This window comes from Ochotona curzoniae, unplaced genomic scaffold, assembly GCF_017591425.1.
Source record: "Ochotona curzoniae isolate NIBS_2020 unplaced genomic scaffold, NIBS_Ocur_1.0 contig_64, whole genome shotgun sequence".
Lineage (NCBI taxonomy): Eukaryota > Metazoa > Chordata > Mammalia > Lagomorpha > Ochotonidae > Ochotona > Ochotona curzoniae.
Window position 1 is genome coordinate 50,346,807 of NW_024466502.1, and position 19,478 is coordinate 50,366,284.

Sequence of the window (19,478 nt, forward strand, 5' to 3'; positions counted from 1 at the left end):
TGTGATATCAAGTAAAGCTGCCACCTGTGGCACTGGCATCCCTTATGGGTGCTTTATCAATCCCAGCTGCTCCACTTTCATTCTTGCTCTCTGTTAATGTGCCTGGAAGAGCAGTGGAAATCTGTGCTTAGTCTCCTCCACTCAAATGTCAGACCTAGAGGAAGCTCCTGGTCCCTGTCTTCAAAGGGGCTCAACCTCAGCCTTTGTGGCCATTTGGGAAGGTGACCCAGCTGATGGAAGATTTTTCTCTATATATTTCCCACTCTCTCTCTCTCTGTTACTCTGCCTTTCAAGCAAATAAATCCTTTTCTTTTCTTTGGTTATTAATTTATTTCTTTTAAAATTGGATATATATATATATATATTTTTTTATTAATTACATTGCATTATGTGACACAGTGTTATAGGCACTGGGATTCCCCAAACCCTCCCCTTATGGTGGATTCCTCCACCTTGTTTCATTACCACAGTTCAAATTCAGTTGAGATTCTTTCATTGGAAGTATTTACCAAGCATATAAGCCAGTTCAAACTGCCTGAAAAACAACCAGGTTCAGCAAAATCATGCTTCAACACTATAAACAGCTAAATACTAAAATGAAAATAGACACGAGACAGCTGAATAGGAATCTATAGCCATTTTAAGGTATATAGATCCCGGTTGTATATAAACCAAAATTGAGATGTGTATGAAAAAGTCACAGGATGTGGTTAAGAACCTGCATTTTCCTTTAAACATATTGGTTAATCAATACCATGTCAATTAATACCATAAAGTTGCAAATTGTTGCTGATGTTATGTTGGGGCTTTTAATTGATTGGGATGATACTTTGCCGGCTCCACCTTCAGACAAGAGATGGTCTCTCCAAGAAACCGTAGAATTTACCAGGATTATATAATTTTTAATGGTATTTAAACAGTTGATCAGAATGGGAATAAATAGCAGTTAGGAAAAAATGAATGTAATCATTGTATCCTAATTTTCTGTTTCTTCTTCCTGTATCTGGAAGAGAGAACATAAGGACAGAAGCCATACCCAGCCTCCCAACCAGCCCAGCACCCAGTGATGGGAAATGTTCACCTGATATCAACCCAGAGTCCCCAGTATGGCACATACTTTGAGGGTTCTGCCTAAGTGGTTTTGCTAGTCTTGAAATGCTGTCAGTCTCACCGATCCAAGGGTGAGGAACCCCTTCCGATGTCCATTGTTTGACATAGTTGAACTTAGAGTGTTCACCCAGACACTTGCTGTCATTGTTTGGCTGGGGTAGTTGTCCAGTCTGTTCTTTCCTCCTTCCTCTGCTGTTACCAGATGTCCTCTGCAAGCTCCAATGGGCTGCCACATCATCTGGGTCAGCCATCCACTGCTCCATCATTTCCACTGACGAGGCCTAGCTCTGACACATTAACTTCAGGGTCAGACTTCCAATTCTGAACCTGACACCCCAGATCCTTGCACGCCCCACCTATGCCATCATCAGACTCTGCAAATCCACATACCAGATCTCCACTATAGTGCCCCTGGGAGGCCAGTGAAGTTGCCCCGTTGCCCCAATGCCATTTGCATCCTGAGCCACCCACCCAAAATTCTACAGGGCCCTTCATCCCCAGGACTCATGGACCCAGAACCCACCATGCAGGTGGGCCCAGGGACCTCGGCCAGGTGAAGCAAGCGTCACTGGAAATGCATACCTTGAAATTTTTAAATGATTGTGAATTTTAAAATTAAAAAAAATCTTAATCTATAATTTAAATGCCAAAGCATACCATATTTGTTGCATAGAGCTCATGGCTGGTTGGTTCAAATCTGTTACTTTTAAGAATTCTGAACTATTTTTTCATACTTTCCTTTCTACATTACCATTTTCGGATGCATGGACAACATTTGAGGGGTATTTCTTTTGTTTTCATTGAGAGAATTCAACAATGCAATTTATGATACTATGAATTGCATGAATTTAATATTTGTCTTCTGTTGCTATGCAGCCAATATTTTCAAGAAGTACAAAAGAAGATAAACAGTTTTAGCAGTGCAGTTCAAAATGACAGATTTCTAGGTAGAATGTCTCAGTGACTACATATCTCACAGGAACAAATCCAAGTCATTGGACTTCAGAATTCAACAGCCAACACAAGAAGATGCTAATTATGTACCATGAATAGTTCCTGGATCTGACTGCTTGAACATTTATCATGTTTGATACTTTGCAGCCTTAGAAAGACAAAATAAAAAGGACAACCTTGTATAGGTTATTTTTATGCAAACATCATTCATGTTCCACTTTCTATACTTACAGCAACTAAAATTATAACCAAAGTTGTGGAACCAAAAATTAAAGTGATTCAAGGCAGTCTTCAGCCTATTATCAAAACTGAAGGTAAAACTCAATGTCATGCAAGGCTTCTTTCATTTTGAAAGAAATCCATATAATATACTGGTTTCTATTAGTATATCTACATTCTTTTAAAAAACTAACATGCTAAATATTTCTATCCAATGGCATGCTCATGTAATTGCAGAATGTGGAGTACAAATTACATCGCAAAGTTGATGGTGCATTCCTAATACTTTCAGTACATTTGCTTGTACCTGATTTAATTTTAATCTAATTCATTTTGTGTTAGCACTAATACCCAGATATTGACTAAGCAAGAAAATACTGGGCTCCCCCCGCTCCTTTTTAAAAACAATATCCTGCAGAAAATAGACAACAGTTTCGACTTTATTTCCAAATCCCTGTTATTTGTTTTTCTACCATTACAGAAATTCACGCTAATACGTGTAGGCATTTTTCATTTACCAATGCAAGAGAAGATAGCAGCTGTTCACCTGACAAGATATGTTTTATAACGAGAAAACATGAAATAGAAAAGGAAATATATCACAATGAGAATACCATGAATATTCTGAATATATCCTCCTTTGATAAACACACATTACATGTACATATATATGTGCATGGATTTCATGTGTATCAATATGCATCTATTCTTCTTAGACAGTACAATGTTAAATAAGAAACAAGCTTTCTTTCTAACTTTAATTTATGTGACAGACAAGTTCAAACTTTTTGGAGGAATCTTTATTTCATGTATTGTAAGAGTCTCTGTGGTTAAGCATCTAATGTAAAGTTTCCCATAGAAAAAGACCTAGCAATTTTCTTTAGACGGAAGAAACAATCCTCATAGTAGAAGTAGATCGTCTTTCTTTGAATCTCAAGAACACTATTACTATTATCTTCTATTCAATATTTCTTTTCATTCTGTTGATTGAGTTGTCAATTCATTGAATAGTTAAGTCTGTTCCTCTTAGTCCTAAGTTCAAACTTAAACATTGAAGCAGCGTGGGTCCAGGCTGCTTTCCTCCCTCATTCTTGAGAACAAAATTGAGTTACTATGTAAATTGGTGCTAGCTTTTCTTGTAAAATCTATACTTATAATCATTTGATCATTTTTATGTTTATGAAGACTTTCAGAAGAAATGGAATTTTAGAAAGTATTTTATATAAATGTTTAATGATCATCTGGATGAAAATCAACCAAATAATCCCTGGCAATACAATGAATTTTTAAATCATAGATTTTAGAAATTCACTCCCTAAAGTTCTGCATCATAACCTCTGTAGCTTTTATATCTGAAATCTTTTACTTGTGCTATTTTTCTTATTTTCAAAGGTTTCTTTCTCTTCCAATTTTCTTCATCTTCCCAATCTTTTACAGCAAGGCTCTAGTACTTAAATCTTTCTTCGCTTAGAACCATAGTGAATCCTCATTTCTTAGTTTTTCTTATGAAAAGGACATAGATTAAAGTTGAGAGTGACAATATAACTCTTCAGTTCTAAAATTCCGACTCTGTTCCATGGACCCTAACAAAGACGTCAAATATTTGCTTTGGCAGCCCATCACAGTTTTTTAGTTTCTAAGAGGGCTGCAAACAATGTCTGATTGTTTGAACTTGTATGGATTTATTACATTTAAATGACTTGAAGACACAAATTAAGATGTTTCTTTAAGAAATTCTGAACAAATTTCCATTTAAGGATGAATCAACTGGAAATTAACAGGTAATTATTGAGCACCTCTTGTGTTTTATACCTCCTGGATGTCCTAGAAATTGGAATGAGATGCTTCAAAAATTACTTGTCTTCACACTCTAATTTGTTGAGGATGCTCCTCCATCTTCAATTTGGCTTATGTAATGAGATATTGATTTGCTTTATTATCTTGTTCTTAAATTCCTTAAGCACACTTTCTTTTAAAATCACGTTATATTAAAAACCAGACCCTCTGCTTCACACTGAATATCTCTGGCCATGATAGACCAAACATTATAATGTGAAACATTTGTGATTTGAAAGCATTGCACTCGTGTTTTTATTATTTTACATTGTTTTGTTTAATTCTGGGTAATGGTGAATATTAAAAATTTAACAGACAAATGTTTCTCCTAAAATAAACAAATGTAGTATTACTCAACTATAGAAGCATAACACAGTATGAGTTAAATGTACTGAATCTTATTTTATTTACTCTCATTTTAAATGGTCTTGATTAACTCATATAGCAATCAGCTTTCTAACATTCAAAATGATTTTCTCTATGAGCAAAATCATTTTGCAAGTCAAATGCAACTTATTTAACTTTTGCATTTGAAGGACTAATCATTAATTAGTTAATTTTTGCATCATTCACATATGAAAGGTAAGTACTAATATGCAATTTTCCATGGAGCCATCTTAAAGAGCATCTTAAAGGTAGGTACAAAGTTGAAATTTTTTTAACTTTCCATCCTATGTTTTATTAGATTAATGAATTAAAAGTATCTAGTGATTCAAAACTGAAATGTACCAGTATCATATTAGGAAAGAATAATAGATAATCAGTGCAACAAATAAAAGTATGTACTGATTAACATTAGAGCAACTAAAATTGTAGATAGTATTATTCACAAGACATTGCTGACATAGTATTTGGTCTGATCACACTTAACAACGACTAGTGAGATGAGTTGATATATCACTAAGCCCTAATGTAGATGAAAAATATTGCACTGACACACCAGCAAGCCGAGTCATTTGCTTTTATCCATAAGTACTATGTGAAATGCTTAAAACTGATTTCCTAAAGGCTAAAGCCAGTTGGACATTTAAATAACAGCAATTGTTAAAATATTTTTCTCTTCTGGTATATCTAAAGTACAGGTATAACGCAATAACTTGTCTCCTAACATAATGTCTCAGGACCCAAGATAACCAAAATCAATATTGAGGAGGATCCTGAGTTCAGCCTGACGAAAGAAGGTGAAACTGTAACTGAGGTGATCCATGGAGGTGAGTTCATGTGAAGGCCCTGGTGCCTGGTGAGCATCACCGACTACTTCAAGAGAACCATGGTTTATACATATTGGACATCGGATGCATATTCTCTCTTGGGTTTTATTTTTCATAAGTTGCAGGAATCTTTTTCTCAGCTCTCAGTTCTTACTGGTAGAGATAAAAGGTTGCTTGCCTCTTAGTGGATCCATCTGGAATTAATTTGACCATTTACTCATCAGATATAATGAAAGCTACCATTTCTTCTGCAAATGCACTTGAGGATTGTGAAATATAAGAATAACAGAAATATCAGTGCACAAGGGCACACTAAGTCCAGACACAGAAAAAAAATAGAAGTGGGGTCTGGCATGTTAGCCTAGTACCTAAAGTCCTCATCTTACATGAATTGATATCCCATATGGGTGCCGGATCACATCCTAGCTACTTCACGTCCCATCAAGCCTGAGAAAAGCACTAGATGACAACCCAAAGTCTTGGGATCCTGCACCCATGTGGGAGACCTGGAAGAAACTTTTGACTCCTGGCTTTGGATGGGATCAGTCCTGGCCATTGCAGTCACTTGGGGAATGAACCAATGGATGGAAGATCTTTCCCCTTCTCTCTGTAAATCTGCCTTTCCAATAAATAAATGACTAAATAAATAAATAAATCTTTAAAAAGTCATGCAAGGCTCTGTTAAACAATTGCTAGGATTTGTTACAGGGTTTCCACTCCAATAATGGGGAATTGGTATACCAGCCAACACTCTCCGTAACCTGAGAAAATTGCCTGTTAGTATTCCATTGATATGATTTTATTTAAAGTCTGTTCCATAGTGATGATGATTGAGCTAACTGGCATGTTTTGAGCAATATACTTAATCGTTAATATATGTAGCTAAAGAAAGTTTAGACACCATTTAAGCCATTCCCTAAAAAGACAATTATGTTTTCTCTATTTTGCAGTAATTAATGTACAGTACATAAAGATGATATATCTGCGCAAAATTAGTGTATTGGGATTTAATCAGGGTTGATAACCCTTGCACATACTCTTGTACAAACTCCTGAGAAAATAATTGTTGAATTTGTTGTTTAGTAGAGTATTAAAATTATTGTTATAAAGCAAATTGAAAGTATGTCACCACAAAAATAAAGAAAATAAAAAAGGAAAGAGGAGGGAGAGTGGGAAGCACTATTATGTTCTGAAAACTTTAAAAGAAATATGTTCCCTTTGATGTAAGTAAATAATAATAAAAAATTTAAAAACAACATGAATGAAAAAAATAGATGGATGAAGTGTTTTCTTTCCTTTCAGAACCAATTATTAAAAAATACACCAAGATCATTGATGGAGTGCCTGTGGAGATCACTGAAAAAGAGACCCGGGAGGAACGGATCATTACAGGTAAATAATTCCACTCTAATTCATAGCCAAGCTATGTGTTTGCCCTGTATATAGAAATAGATCTTGCATAATATAGTATGTTTGCTTTACTCTTTATTATTGAGTTATTAAGCTGTAAAGGAGAAATTATTTCTTCCTTTGAGTTTCCATTAGCCATATTCTCTACATCTATACAACAAAACAAATTCAAGTTTGTATAGAACGTTTGATAATTTTGGTAAACCTGTGTTATCAATCCTCCATGTAAGAATTATCTTAATTAGCATTCTAAATTCAGCTATTCTATAAGTATACATTTAAATCGATAGCAAGTATATTTTATGCCGCCTACTCACATGAATAAAGGTTGATTTGGACACATTCATGTCCATTCATTTATGTAACAATTATGATTGCTTTCACTACAACACAGTGTTGAACTGTGACAAGCCAGGCCATAATAATTATTCCCTGGCCTTTCACAGGAGAAACTTGCCACTCCTCCTTTAGATCTCATAAAATTTTCTTTCCTTTAGGGCCTGAGATAAAGTACACTAGGATTTCTACTGGTGGTGGAGAAACAGAGGAGACTCTCAAGAAGTTATTGCAAGAAGGTCAGCCTGCCTAGTGAAATAAAAATATGGCCTTACCTAAGCTGCCTTGTATCAAAATCTGAAACAATCTTCCTGTTTTTTACTCTGTAATTCCTATGTTGAAGTTCCACATCAACAGCAGAAATTTTCCAAAAATATGGAGTTAAGCATCAATGGCAGTCATGTTGGTTGCTTCCTAAGAGGTTATGCGATTCTTTTGTAAAAAAGGAAATCAGCACATTTAAAACATTAAGCTTTAAAAAAAAACAATGTTGGTCTGGAACTCACAACTGGGCAGAAACATATCAAGTCTCCTATCTTTTCATTATGTAAACAAATTTTTGCTATAAACATGTATCCTCTCAGAGGTCACCAAGGTCACCAAATTCATTGAAGGTGGTGATGGTCATTTATTTGAAGATGAAGACATTAAAAGACTGCTTCAGGGAGGTTAGTAAAAGGACTACACTAACCCCCTTAACAGGTTCTGGTAACGGAGTTCAACTTTTTAAAGACTGAGCAGGCAGGTTTTTATTTTGATTGGGTTAAAATAAGACCATAGCAGGCATTGTCTAGATAAATCAATTGGTTTTATAATTTAAGTGATATCTATGAAGAAGTGATTTCTAGTTTTAAAAGTCTTTAAAAAGTTCTATAATCTAAAGCTTGGGGCAATGAATAATTTTTTTTTCATTTTTTAATGGAGATAATTATAAGGGTATTTTAAGTGTTTTAGTAACAGGACATACACTTACTTCAATTGCTACCCAAAATTGATGAGATTTTTATATTTCTTAAAAATTTATTCACTGCCCCCATTACAGCAATGCAGGCATGTTTATGGATTTTGTGAGTGCATAGATACAGCAAAAAAGCAGTGCATTTAGTAACTTTTTCTTCCAAAACTTTATTCTTGGGAATGAAAATATATTTCTTCTAACAATTTGAAGTGACAAAGTATTCTTGCATTTGTAAATTTAAAATTAATCATAAACTTTAAAGTATGGAATGTTTTCGGTTTATGGCATCAAATGAACCTAATTTAAAACAAAAGGATAAAAAAAAAGAATTCAAAATCTTATACAACGCAAGTTATAATTACCCCAATAATTTGAAAGTGGCAATGAAATAGAATAAAATTTCGACATTTGTGACAAAAAAAATTGTTAAGCTAATTTTTTAAAGAAATAAATATTTAAATTATTTATTAATAAAATACATTCTTCAGGAAACACTACAATTTGTGAAGGGCAACTATATCATAGAATTATAAAACAAATGATTTGCTAGTTATAATTTTTAAAATTGTATCTCTATTCCCAAAATGAAATAGTTTCTCTTGAAGCTTTGTGTAACTTCAATTATTGTTTCCTTATTGTAAAATAGAAAACATCCTTAAGTTTACAGACTTGCCAGTGTAATGAAACTTATTTTATTCGACTATTGATTGTATTTGCCATCCATGGAAATAAACATGTCTGTGAAAACACAAAAGAACATTTTTCAGAACATAGAAACCATATAACATATCCAAAGCCACAATGTGACTGTAGATGCTTGTAATACAACATACATAATTCATCTTCTGTCCCCGAGAGCTTAGCTCTCTGCTGGAAAACCATCTAAACATTTGAGAGAAGAGGCAAGTGCATATGAAGATTAACTTGAATTCTTTTTTTTTAGTCCTTGCCATAGTAAGCAGCTTTGTAGAATGACAGTGCTTTTTAGAAAATAATCAATTAGTAGCTGCTTCTCTTTATATTGCTTTATTTCATTTAGGTTTAAACTTCAGGTAAGTATGCTTTCTTCCTCTTTAATAAAACCATGCCAATAAGTCCAGTGATTCCAGTGTAAATATTGCAGTTGAATACCAAGGAATGTTTTCAAACAAGAGACTAACACACTTGCCACAAGTCAAGAAAAAAAATGATATTTTACTTTTAGTTGATGTGATCTTTTCTTAACTCCCATTTCTGCTGATCCTTGTGCTTGAAACCTATAGTTTTGTGAATCTGATCTTTCTATTTAGTATAAGACATCAGTTAACATAATGAATTTCATACTATTTTAATCAAAACATTATTCTATTTCAATCAAAACATTTATATGCTTTCTTCTCTTAGGAAAGATAATGGTTACTTGTATGTGGACATTAATTAGACAAGATAGTTATTTAATCTAGCCATTTAAAGCCATCAGATTACCAGTGAATCGCATGTATGCATTTGCCTAGATTTAAATAGATACAAAATTACACAGAAGCTGATGTAAATAAAGATTAAATCGTGCAAGATCTATTTCTTAACTATGGTTTTCATCTCAAGAATGAGCTCTCTATATGACCTGTTCACATTGTAAACCTGTGGGTTGTTAAACGGAGTGCAGTGCCAAGTAACTTAAGATATGACTAGGAACATGGCTAAGTTGTGCATTAATACTCTGATCTGTCACTGAAATACTTCAGAACCTTAACTGAAAACTTCTTAAAAATGTGTAAAACGGCCACAAGGGTTAGGGCTGGTCCAGGCTGAAATCTTGAGACAGGAATTTCTTTAGGGTCACCCTTGTACATGCATAGGCCCAAGCAGTGAGCCATCTTCGGTTGCTTTCCTGGGCCATTAGCAGGGCAGTTTCAGGTGTGGTTGCTTTACCAGCTATACCACAATATAGCCCCACCACTTTGAATAATTACATTTTGATACTACCATAGCAAAATAGCAATAATGTAGCAAAAACATCACTAATGAAGTGTCATGTATTGTAAAAGAAATGAGTTCACATGGTTAAGTTTGAAGAGTAAGTTTTCAAACTCTCCTAGGATTATTTTTCATTCATGAAATAAACTATTTCAAATTTAATAAATTCATTATAAACATTATATAGACCAGTGGATATTATTCACTAAACAAAGGTTGAATCTAGGTTTTCTTAGTAATATTTTGTAATCACATTATATTTTTACCAAATATATTTGAAGTTTAGGAAAACATTTCAACTTCAGAAAATTTCATAGTTAAAAAGTATCCTATCCTTCACAGAGCTTTCCACATTTTCCAATCTAATAAGAGTTCCTATAGGTCTACTTTTTGCTGTACAATTAGTCCGGTGTGACAAATGACATATCCTTATATTTAAAAGAACAAAAACACATGCTGAAAATGTATTACATAACCATAAGCAGAATTCATGTCTCTGCATATTTATACTTTAAAAATTTTAATGAATACAGGAAAATTGATGATATTGATGATATCCACAAATATTGAAACATGGTGTTTTGTGTTTTGCATAATGCTCACTTCAATACTGACACCACTGAATTTATCTGCTCCTCAATATTGATCAGCTCTCTATGGTGAAAAATTCAAAATGCTTTTAAAAAAAATACAATGGTTGTTTTCTATCATCCTAATATGCAATAATAGAATACCAAATTTATTCCACCTACACAATTATAACTTAGTACACATTAATCAACATTTGCCATCCCTTCCACCCCCTGCTCTGCCAAGCCTGTATTAATCACATGTAGCTACTTACAGTAACTTACAGTAACTACAGGAACTATATTACTTCTTGATGAGTGTAGAAGAAATACTTTTTTAAGTAAAAATTTGGGGGAAAAATCAGGAAAGGCAAGCAGAAACATGAAATCACACTGGGAACCGTATTTACTCTTTGATCCTAAATGTCCAACTCTAAAAATGAGAATTGAAGCTCACCATGCAGTCTTGTAGTGGAGTAAAAGAAAATAAAGAGCATAAATATTTTGCAACCATAGCAACACAGAACTGCACAGTTATAAAACACTCTCAACCCTTAATATGGAATCTAATTAGCAAGTGGTTTTTCTTAGAAAGGCACCAGAGTTGAACGTAGGCAGGGTACAATACCTTTCTCCTGATTTCTTACCCCCTTTCTAGAGCCATCGGGTCAATGCTACTTTGTCATGCTCATGTATAATTCAACACCATAAGCTGATCTACAATGACAGTTTTAGAGACATGCATTTACGCATAAGTATGACTGCAAACAGAGGTGATGTTTGTAGGGAGATACTTGTGTTTAATGCTTTATAAAATATTAAAACATGGAAGGTGAAGATAGGCTTTTTACAGACAGGGTGATAAAAATCATGCAAGTCATTCAGGCTATGTGAAATGGCCCATTGCGTGAGCTCCAAAAGTCATAATCAAATAATGTTACTGAAAATTCACTATGATATATGGGAAATAATTCCTTTTTATTTCTCACAAAACTTATTACTCCAAAAATACTTTCACATTCAAGTGATGCTTATTTAAAATTCTGGATTTTCTCTTTGCCTGCTTTCTCTTACATGAATTCAGCCATTATTTAAAGTTATTTCTAACTTCAACTATTTAATTGTAGACACACCTGTGAGGAAGATACAGGCCAACAAAAGGGTTCAAGGTAAATATATTCACTCTAGTCATGTGGATGAGAGGCAAATTTGGTTATACTATGTAAAATCTTAAAAAGAGCATTTGGATGTATTTGTGGAATTTTCTTATCCATGGAGAAAAAAAAATATGTATTTTAGGTGTAAAGTATTTTGATAACCAGAAACAAAAGATTCTTTTATGTTTTACATTCTACAAAATATAAGAAAAATATTTAATAGCAGGGAATTACAGTCATGTAAACTAATAGAGTGTTGAGCCATTAATATAGACTCAGGTTCATCTAAAACAGAAAAGTCCTGTGGACCAGAACCAATCATACTTGTAGGTTGCAAAGGGACTTTTACCCTTGAAAATATCACTATATGCAATGAGTGACAGTCTGATGCATAAATAAAGCATTACTGCCAGCATTCAGGTAGCTTTGGGTATAACTGCAAATATTTTACATTACTTTGTAGATTATATATGTGTATATTTCGTACACAGAATAATTTTTCTGTGTAACTCTGCTTTTTCCTTTTCTATTCCCTCCATTTGTTTACATAACATTCTGATACAATAAAAGACCAGAGGTTTCCCTCATGGAATCCAGAGTAAATCATATCTTGGAATTATAAGTTTGGAATTTCTGAAAGAGTCAAAATAATTTCCTGAATTTATAAATCTATTGTAACATGACTGAATAGAATGCCTTCCAATATGCAAACTTTTGAAATTAAATGTTCAATTACACATATACTACTTTGTATCTGAAGAATGCACTAGAGAATATCTTGTCAACATCCGAATCTGTCCAAATTGTCTTTTATAATCATTATATTGCAAATTGTTATCTTCAGTTTGATAACAGTATTCTGTTTCTTTGCTATAAACTTCTCATAAGAAAACATAACGTAAATGTTGTTACAATCAGAAATAATGCGCCTTGATAAACTCACAAAGAACCTTATAATAGTAAAGCCTGAGATTTTTATCTCCTTTATAATCTACGCATTCTCTCTTCTTTCTAATCAGGTTCTAGAAGACGATCAAGAGAAGGTCGTTCTCAGTGAAAACCTGAAGACCAGATAACCAAGTTTATACAACCTTGAGTCATTTTAACCTGGTCTTGAAAGAGTATTAACCAAGTTCAGGAACCAGAAAATCAGCACCAAAAAAAATTATCATGCAATTTTTGAACACAATATTTTTCTGAATGAAAAGCACAAGGGAAACTGTGGGACTAGACTTCTGTGGGGTAGGAACTGAAATATGCAGCAATATGTGGTGTTTTAACCTGATATTAAACACTGACACTAATTTTTGAATCCATCAAGGAAAATCATTCTCACCAGATTCATTACAGCTCAGAGCGGAGCTGATATCTCATCAAGAATACTCAGTCTTCAATGTAGAAATTGAAAAATAAAATGCTTGCATGCAGTTACCTCTCCAAAGGAAGCTAGGCTTAAAAAATGGGTGCTCAGAATAAAACAATCTTTTACAAAAAAGGCTTTGCACATTCTAATGCAATGTGGGTTTACTGGTAAATTATGTTATTTTGTACAATTAGTTTTATACTCTTAAAAATTTTGTCATATGCTTCATGCAATACATATTTTTATCTCAAACATTTTTAGGTATAAAGAGAATTACTTCCGATTGGGTAATTCAGAAAACTCAATGTTTAAAAAAAGAGTGGAGTGGACTTGAGAACAGACTTTATACCTCCTTTATTGTAACAAGTACTCATTAAAGGAAATTAAATGAAATGAGTAGTTTTTGTTTTTTCCATTATTTTGTATAAAGAAACACTGAAATAATCATTAAATATTAGCAGAGCACCAAACATAACCTTAAGATTCTGTTAAGCTGTAAAGCTTCAAAAGATGAATCTGACAGTTATGGACCTCAAAAGGGGGCGGGAGAAGTAACCTATTATGCACAAGAGTCCAGGAGCTATTATACAAGAATAACCAGAATTATACCAGCATTCAGGAATCTGGGCATTAAATAAAGGAAGTCACAGTGGTGCCATATAATCAAGATTTAAGGCAGCAGAGGAGTCTTTGCATGACAAAATAGGAACATAAAATACTTATTTTTATTTTGAAAATTTTATTTATGTAAGGTGAGCCCATTTCACAATGCAAATTTAGGAGCGCAGTAATGCTTCCGACCCTGCCCTCATTGGCTGCGAATGGCTGGCATTGACTTCATCTATTCAGCTTTCAACAATTTCCATCTTTAGATTCTCCAAATAAAAGCACTCAAGATACAGAATCCATACTGAAGAAAACTGGGCTGTGATAAAATAACAGAGTTCTGTCTTGGAAGGCACTTACTAGAAAAGTGCACAACTGAGGAAGGCCAAACTGAAGACACCAGACACAGCAAACAAGTGCAGCCTCAACCACATCAAATTAGACTCAGAAATTGAAGAATTTAAGCTTCATGGATAGCTGAAAGATTCTTCATTTGAAGACTGATTGGCTGGGATAAGGAAATGATATACAAATCTGATAGTGCAATTTATTAAAAAAGCATTTGATAGCTTTGATTTTCCAGAACATTTCCTAGACTATGTGAATGACAAGATTTATGTCTTCTATTTAAAGGTACAGCCAGCAAAGAAAATACCTTATCATCTACTTCAGTACCTAGAGGGAATCTTGGCTAGAAAGATGTGTTTTGTGGTCCTTCAAGACAGTTCAAAAGAGGTGGCTATAGATGGTTGTGCTGGTAGAATACACAAAAGGATCAATAGAGAAGGCTTTCTCAAATAGTAACCATATCGCTCAAAGTTCCCCAGAATGTTACTAATTAATTATATCAACTGGACAAAAGATGAAACTATTCATTTAGCACCCTTAAAGGTGCATTTAATGAGTCGCATGTTCCAAAGCTGGGTTTGACCATGACAGTCTGGAACAATAAAATTGATCTTTAAGTTTTTTTAAAAAGACTATTGACTTTCCCCCAGCAGTAGGCAACTGCCTAGGTTGCATTTTATGCAGGCAAGTGTTACACAGCTGGGAGAAAAGCAGCCAATAGCTGGCAGGTGATATGGGTCTCGTTAATGCCAAATTTGTATTAACCATACCAATGCGTCAACATAATTGTCTATTCTTATTTTGTTTTTATGAAGATATGTAGGGGGCAGATGCCAGTAGAAGGGTCTAGGGACCTATGCCCAGGCATTTGTGCAACCTGGACAGGCATGCAAGGCTTCAGGGTAGCACAACATACCACCAGAGGACCAGGCTCGGGGATCTGCATGCCTGGAAGTATTGGGGGCTGTGGATTGCTCAGAAAAAGTGGTCTGGGATGTATGTGAGGGAGGATTGCTCAGAGAGAATGTGACAGGAAATGAGGGGGCTGAAACCGGATGGTTTGGAGGAGGGAAACTAGAGGAACTTTCAGGGCCAGACCAATACACTCCCCCACATTGAAGTCCTAAACTGGACTTGTTGGCATCAATCACCATCTAGTGGCACACGTGAAAGCCATGGTTGGGGTTCTGCCTGTCAGGGCTCAACCACAGTACCCACCAGTTTCACAGCAGGGGTCAGGCTGGGCCATGACACTAACCAGCATGTGAGAGAACTGGGTCTGGGAGCAAATTTTGTGAGAGATTTGTGAGCTCACACCTGTGGGACTGTCACATCAGCTGGTTTTCCTAAGGGCTGGAAGTAGTGACCATGGAACTTATCAACACTCATGATTATTGGAGTTGGCAACAAGGCAGTCAGGTCCAGGCTACAGCACCTGCAGGTGCACCCAAGAATTGAGTGTGGGAAGGGCAAGGCTGAAACATCAACCACTACACACAAAGGCCTATTATGACTAGCAGACTGTGAAAGGTAAAGACCTAATACCAGCTGAAATACAAAGGACCTGGGTCTGGGAGTTGTCTGGGTGGGTGGTGGGGGAGTAGCTGGTGAATTCTCATGGCAGCCAGCTGCTTCCACTGGTGAACATGTGAGTTAGGAATGGGTGTTGGTCAGGCTGGACAGGGCTGTTTCACTTGTCAGCAGGTGTGTGGGTTGGCTTGGGGGAAAGAATGGGCAGTTCAGACTGGGCAGGGCCAGAACAAACCATAGTACACTGGGAAGCAAAGAATCCTGGATGAGATGTGGATGATGCTGAGTTGGGCTGGGCTATCTGGTTTGCTGACCTACTGTTTTGTATGAAAGCCAGGGATGGGGGCAGGCTGGCAGTGTTAGGCTGTAGTCCCCAGCAGTGAAAGTTGGGACAAGGACCTGTTCCAACCAGGTCAGGTTGGAACACTGAAAACAAGTGCCAAGATGGGTGATGGGTTACACTGGGTCTGAGCAAACATCAGCACATGTAAGATCTGTGGCTGGGAGCGGGTCTGGTCAGGGAGATAAAGATTAACCCAGATGGGCTTTGGTTCACACTAGTGAGTGCAACAAGTGGAGTAGAGACAGCAAACTGGACTGGACATGACATGGATGTGGACTGGGTTTGGGGTGTACCGGACTAGACTAGGCTTTAGCACCCTTAATGCTCACAATAGCCAAAGTGGGTGTAGGATGAACTGAAGTAGGTCTCTGTACCCACTGAACCACATTAGAGCTGGGTCTGAGGATGGAGCAAACAGGGCTGAGCTGTAACATGCATCAGCAACAACCAGAATGGGTATGCAGTTGTAGAGCAAGGCCACTGTACCTGCTAGAACAAAAGGTGAGCCAAGTAAGGCTAGGCCAACAATCTAATAGTGCACAAGGTCTATCACTGTGAGGTGACATGATAGAAGAGCTTGGGGAACTCCTCTGTCAAGATGCAATCCTTGAAGGTGAGTGCAAGAACTAAGGCTTGGAGTAGCCCAGACCAAGCCAGATTACAGTGCTGCTGGCATACATGTGAGTGAGGTCTAAGTGTAGGCCAGACTGGGCCAAGTCACAATACCCACTGCAACTCTGAGAACAAGGACATGGTACAGGACAGGTAGATTGGGCCACCACACCAGTCAGTTCACATTAGAGCTGGAACTTGGGGCTGGCTCGACTGCGCTAGGCTGCAGCACCAACCTGCCTGAACTGGAACTGGGAGCACCCTGGGCAAAGCCAGAGTACAGTTCCTGCTGGTGAATGCTGAAGTCAGGTGAGACATGCCACACTGGGCCTCAGCATCCATTAGCATACATAAGACCAATGGGAGTAGTGAGACGTAGGAGTTTTTGCAATGACTTCATTGCTGGGCCACTCAGCCACTGGTGAGCATGAGAGTTGAGACTGGGAGCATACCAGGATGGACAGGGTCAAAAAACCCATTGGACTGCATGTGAGCTGGGTTTGGGAGAGAGCCAGGTTAAGCTAAATGATCACACCCACTGGTGCATATATCAACCAGAGTAAGTGCAGGCTGGTCAGGGTTTGCTGCAGGATCTGCTAGCAGGTGCTGGGATTGTAGGAAAGCCCTGTCAGTCTACAATCTAGAACTACCTGGAAAGTACAAGATCCAGGGCTGGGTGTGGGCTTAGAAGGGAAACTGTGGGCAACCTTCTGATGGTTCGCAGCTCCCACTGTTGAGCATGAGAACCAGGACTGAGGGTATATCTGGCTGGACAGCAGGGGTACCCACTGGCATGAGTGTGAGTTGGATTAAGGTGGGGTTGGTTAGGCTGAACTAGGCTCCAAAGCCCATTAATGTATACAAGAGCCGCCCCATGTGCTGCACATATCATCACCTGAAGGAAACAGGGCTGGGTGTGGGCCTGGTGGGACTTATTGGAGGGTACTCTGACTAGTCTGTGGTTCCACTGCTATGCATGAGGGTCAATGTCCAGTGGGCATAGATGGGCTGAAGTGCAACATCTATTGGCTTGTATATGAGATGGGGCTAGGGACAGAACTAGCCAGGCAAATGCAACCACCAGTGCGTGTGTAGTCTGATGAGGGTGACTAACTTAGCCAGATTCTGCACTGGCTGGCACACACAGGAATCAGTTCTGGGGTCACCTCTTGTGAGGTTTCTTTGGAGAAACCGCCAACTTGATCACTGGACTCAGAACTCCAACCATGGGGAAAATCACAGGATCTGTGGCCTGTGGTATGCATGTCTCAAAACTGGGTCTACTTGGTTATTGAAAATTGTGTAGACCCCAGATGTATATGCACGTCATGACAATCAGTTCATTGAAGCCTGCAGAGGACATCTAGTACCATTGGACAGCTCTCCTGGTCAAGTTTTGACAATGAATACCTGGGCAAACGAAGACTCTAAGGTGGACTATGTCAACCAATGGACCTTGGAAAGATTTCCTCAACTTTGAAGCAATGAAATCAACAGCATCTTTGAACCATCAAAGCCACTTGAGCAGTGTCCTTGAAACATGCTCCACCTCAGGGACCTTGAGATGACATCAAGTGGTTCTCACATTCCCAGATACTGATGCAGTTGAGCTACTGGGAGCGGCCCTCTCCCCTTTTCTCCCCACTTTACCCAGATATAGGAAGCATAAAGAGGACTGGAAACAGTTGTCTCATCTACTTAATCCCATTCCCTGCCCCTCTGCACCCTAATCTGTGGTGTGCATGGGCATGCAGCCTCTTTAACTGTGTAAACATCACCAAAACTGCAGAGTCCAGTGATAATGACTTACACAAGACTCTGAGTATGTTTTCCAAGGTCCAGTGGCCTTTTCAGTGTGGCTGGCACAATCAGGTGCTTTCTAGGCTTTCTCTGAGAGTGAGGGACTGCTCCCTCTCAGATTTTTGTGATTCTTTCTCTGAACTTGACCCTTTCCTCACATACAAAGAAATCAAGTCTGGTAGGCAATCTGCTGAGTACTTACAGAGACCTTCTTTAGAGGTTCCCTGTGCTGGAAATTCTATCTTGTTCTCACTGAGAACCCAGTTCCATTTCATTTTCCAAGCTGTACCTGGATCCTGTCTTCCCACAGTGCAGACTGGAAAGTCCCCAGGACATAAATGAAGACAACTTCACTAGTCCTCCTTCCTCAGGCACTACTGTCCATGTTTTGCTTGATGCTTAATATCTCAAAAACACATCTTTTAATGTTTTTTGGATTATTAAAAGTTGTTTCAGTCGTGAAAGAAAGTCCGGTCCCTGTTATTGCATTTTCCCACAAGCACAAAGTAATCTGCCATATAATTTGATTATGCTAATTTCATTTCATGATCATGAACTACATCTTTAAATAGGAGCAGCTAACTTGAAAATGCTAATCCTCAGAAAAACCAGATGGGGGAATGCTGATGGAATAAACACAGATCTATCCTTAACAACAGCAATAACAACAACAACACCAAACTCAAGATGTGCTCTCCTCAGGAAGCCACCAAAAGACTATTACACAGAATATTGGATTTAAAATTTGTTTTTTTTTTTGAGTTATCATTCCTTTTTCATTGTTTTGTGTTTCCTTCAGACAGTGTTACTTTTTCAACTGTGTAGAGGACAGATTTTATATGTATAATTCTAAGAACATAATCATTTTTTAGTTCTTTTTAAATTTTTTAAATTTTAATTTTTTTTTAATTTTTAAAAATTTTTTCCAAAACCATAATGTCAAACTCTTCATGCACCTTTAACAGCAATACTGAACAATTTAAAATTTGAAAAACCAGAGTTCCACAGGAAAACTAAAGCTAAAAACAATCATCAAATTAGAAAATGTCCAGTTCATTCCTATATATTTTGTTTTCCATATTATTTACCACATATCAGAGAAACCATGTGGTTGCTTTCTTTTTTTTTTTTTAATTATTTTTTATTGGAAAGGCAGATAT

General features: G+C 36.9%; 1 protein-coding gene across 10 annotated transcripts in view; it reads left to right on the top strand.

Annotated features, from left to right (window-relative positions):
- The window catches only part of POSTN (periostin), a 32,508-nt gene extending 19,036 nt beyond the window's left edge, over positions 1-13,472 (top strand). The window contains exons 17-23 of one of the 10 annotated variants that reach the window (XM_040991488.1): positions 2,298-2,378; positions 5,241-5,330; positions 6,633-6,722; positions 7,238-7,315; positions 7,661-7,744; positions 11,687-11,728; positions 12,736-13,472. In XM_040991488.1, the coding sequence (XP_040847422.1) occupies positions 2,298-2,378; positions 5,241-5,330; positions 6,633-6,722; positions 7,238-7,315; positions 7,661-7,744; positions 11,687-11,728; positions 12,736-12,773 (503 nt within the window). In that variant the 3' untranslated portion in view covers positions 12,774-13,472. The remainder of the gene's footprint in view (positions 1-2,297; positions 2,379-5,240; positions 5,331-6,632; positions 6,723-7,237; positions 7,316-7,660; positions 7,745-11,686; positions 11,729-12,735) is intronic. The other 9 variants (XM_040991491.1, XM_040991489.1, XM_040991492.1 and 6 more) reach the window with 9 other exon arrangements.
- Positions 13,473-19,478: the final 6,006 nt, after the last annotated feature.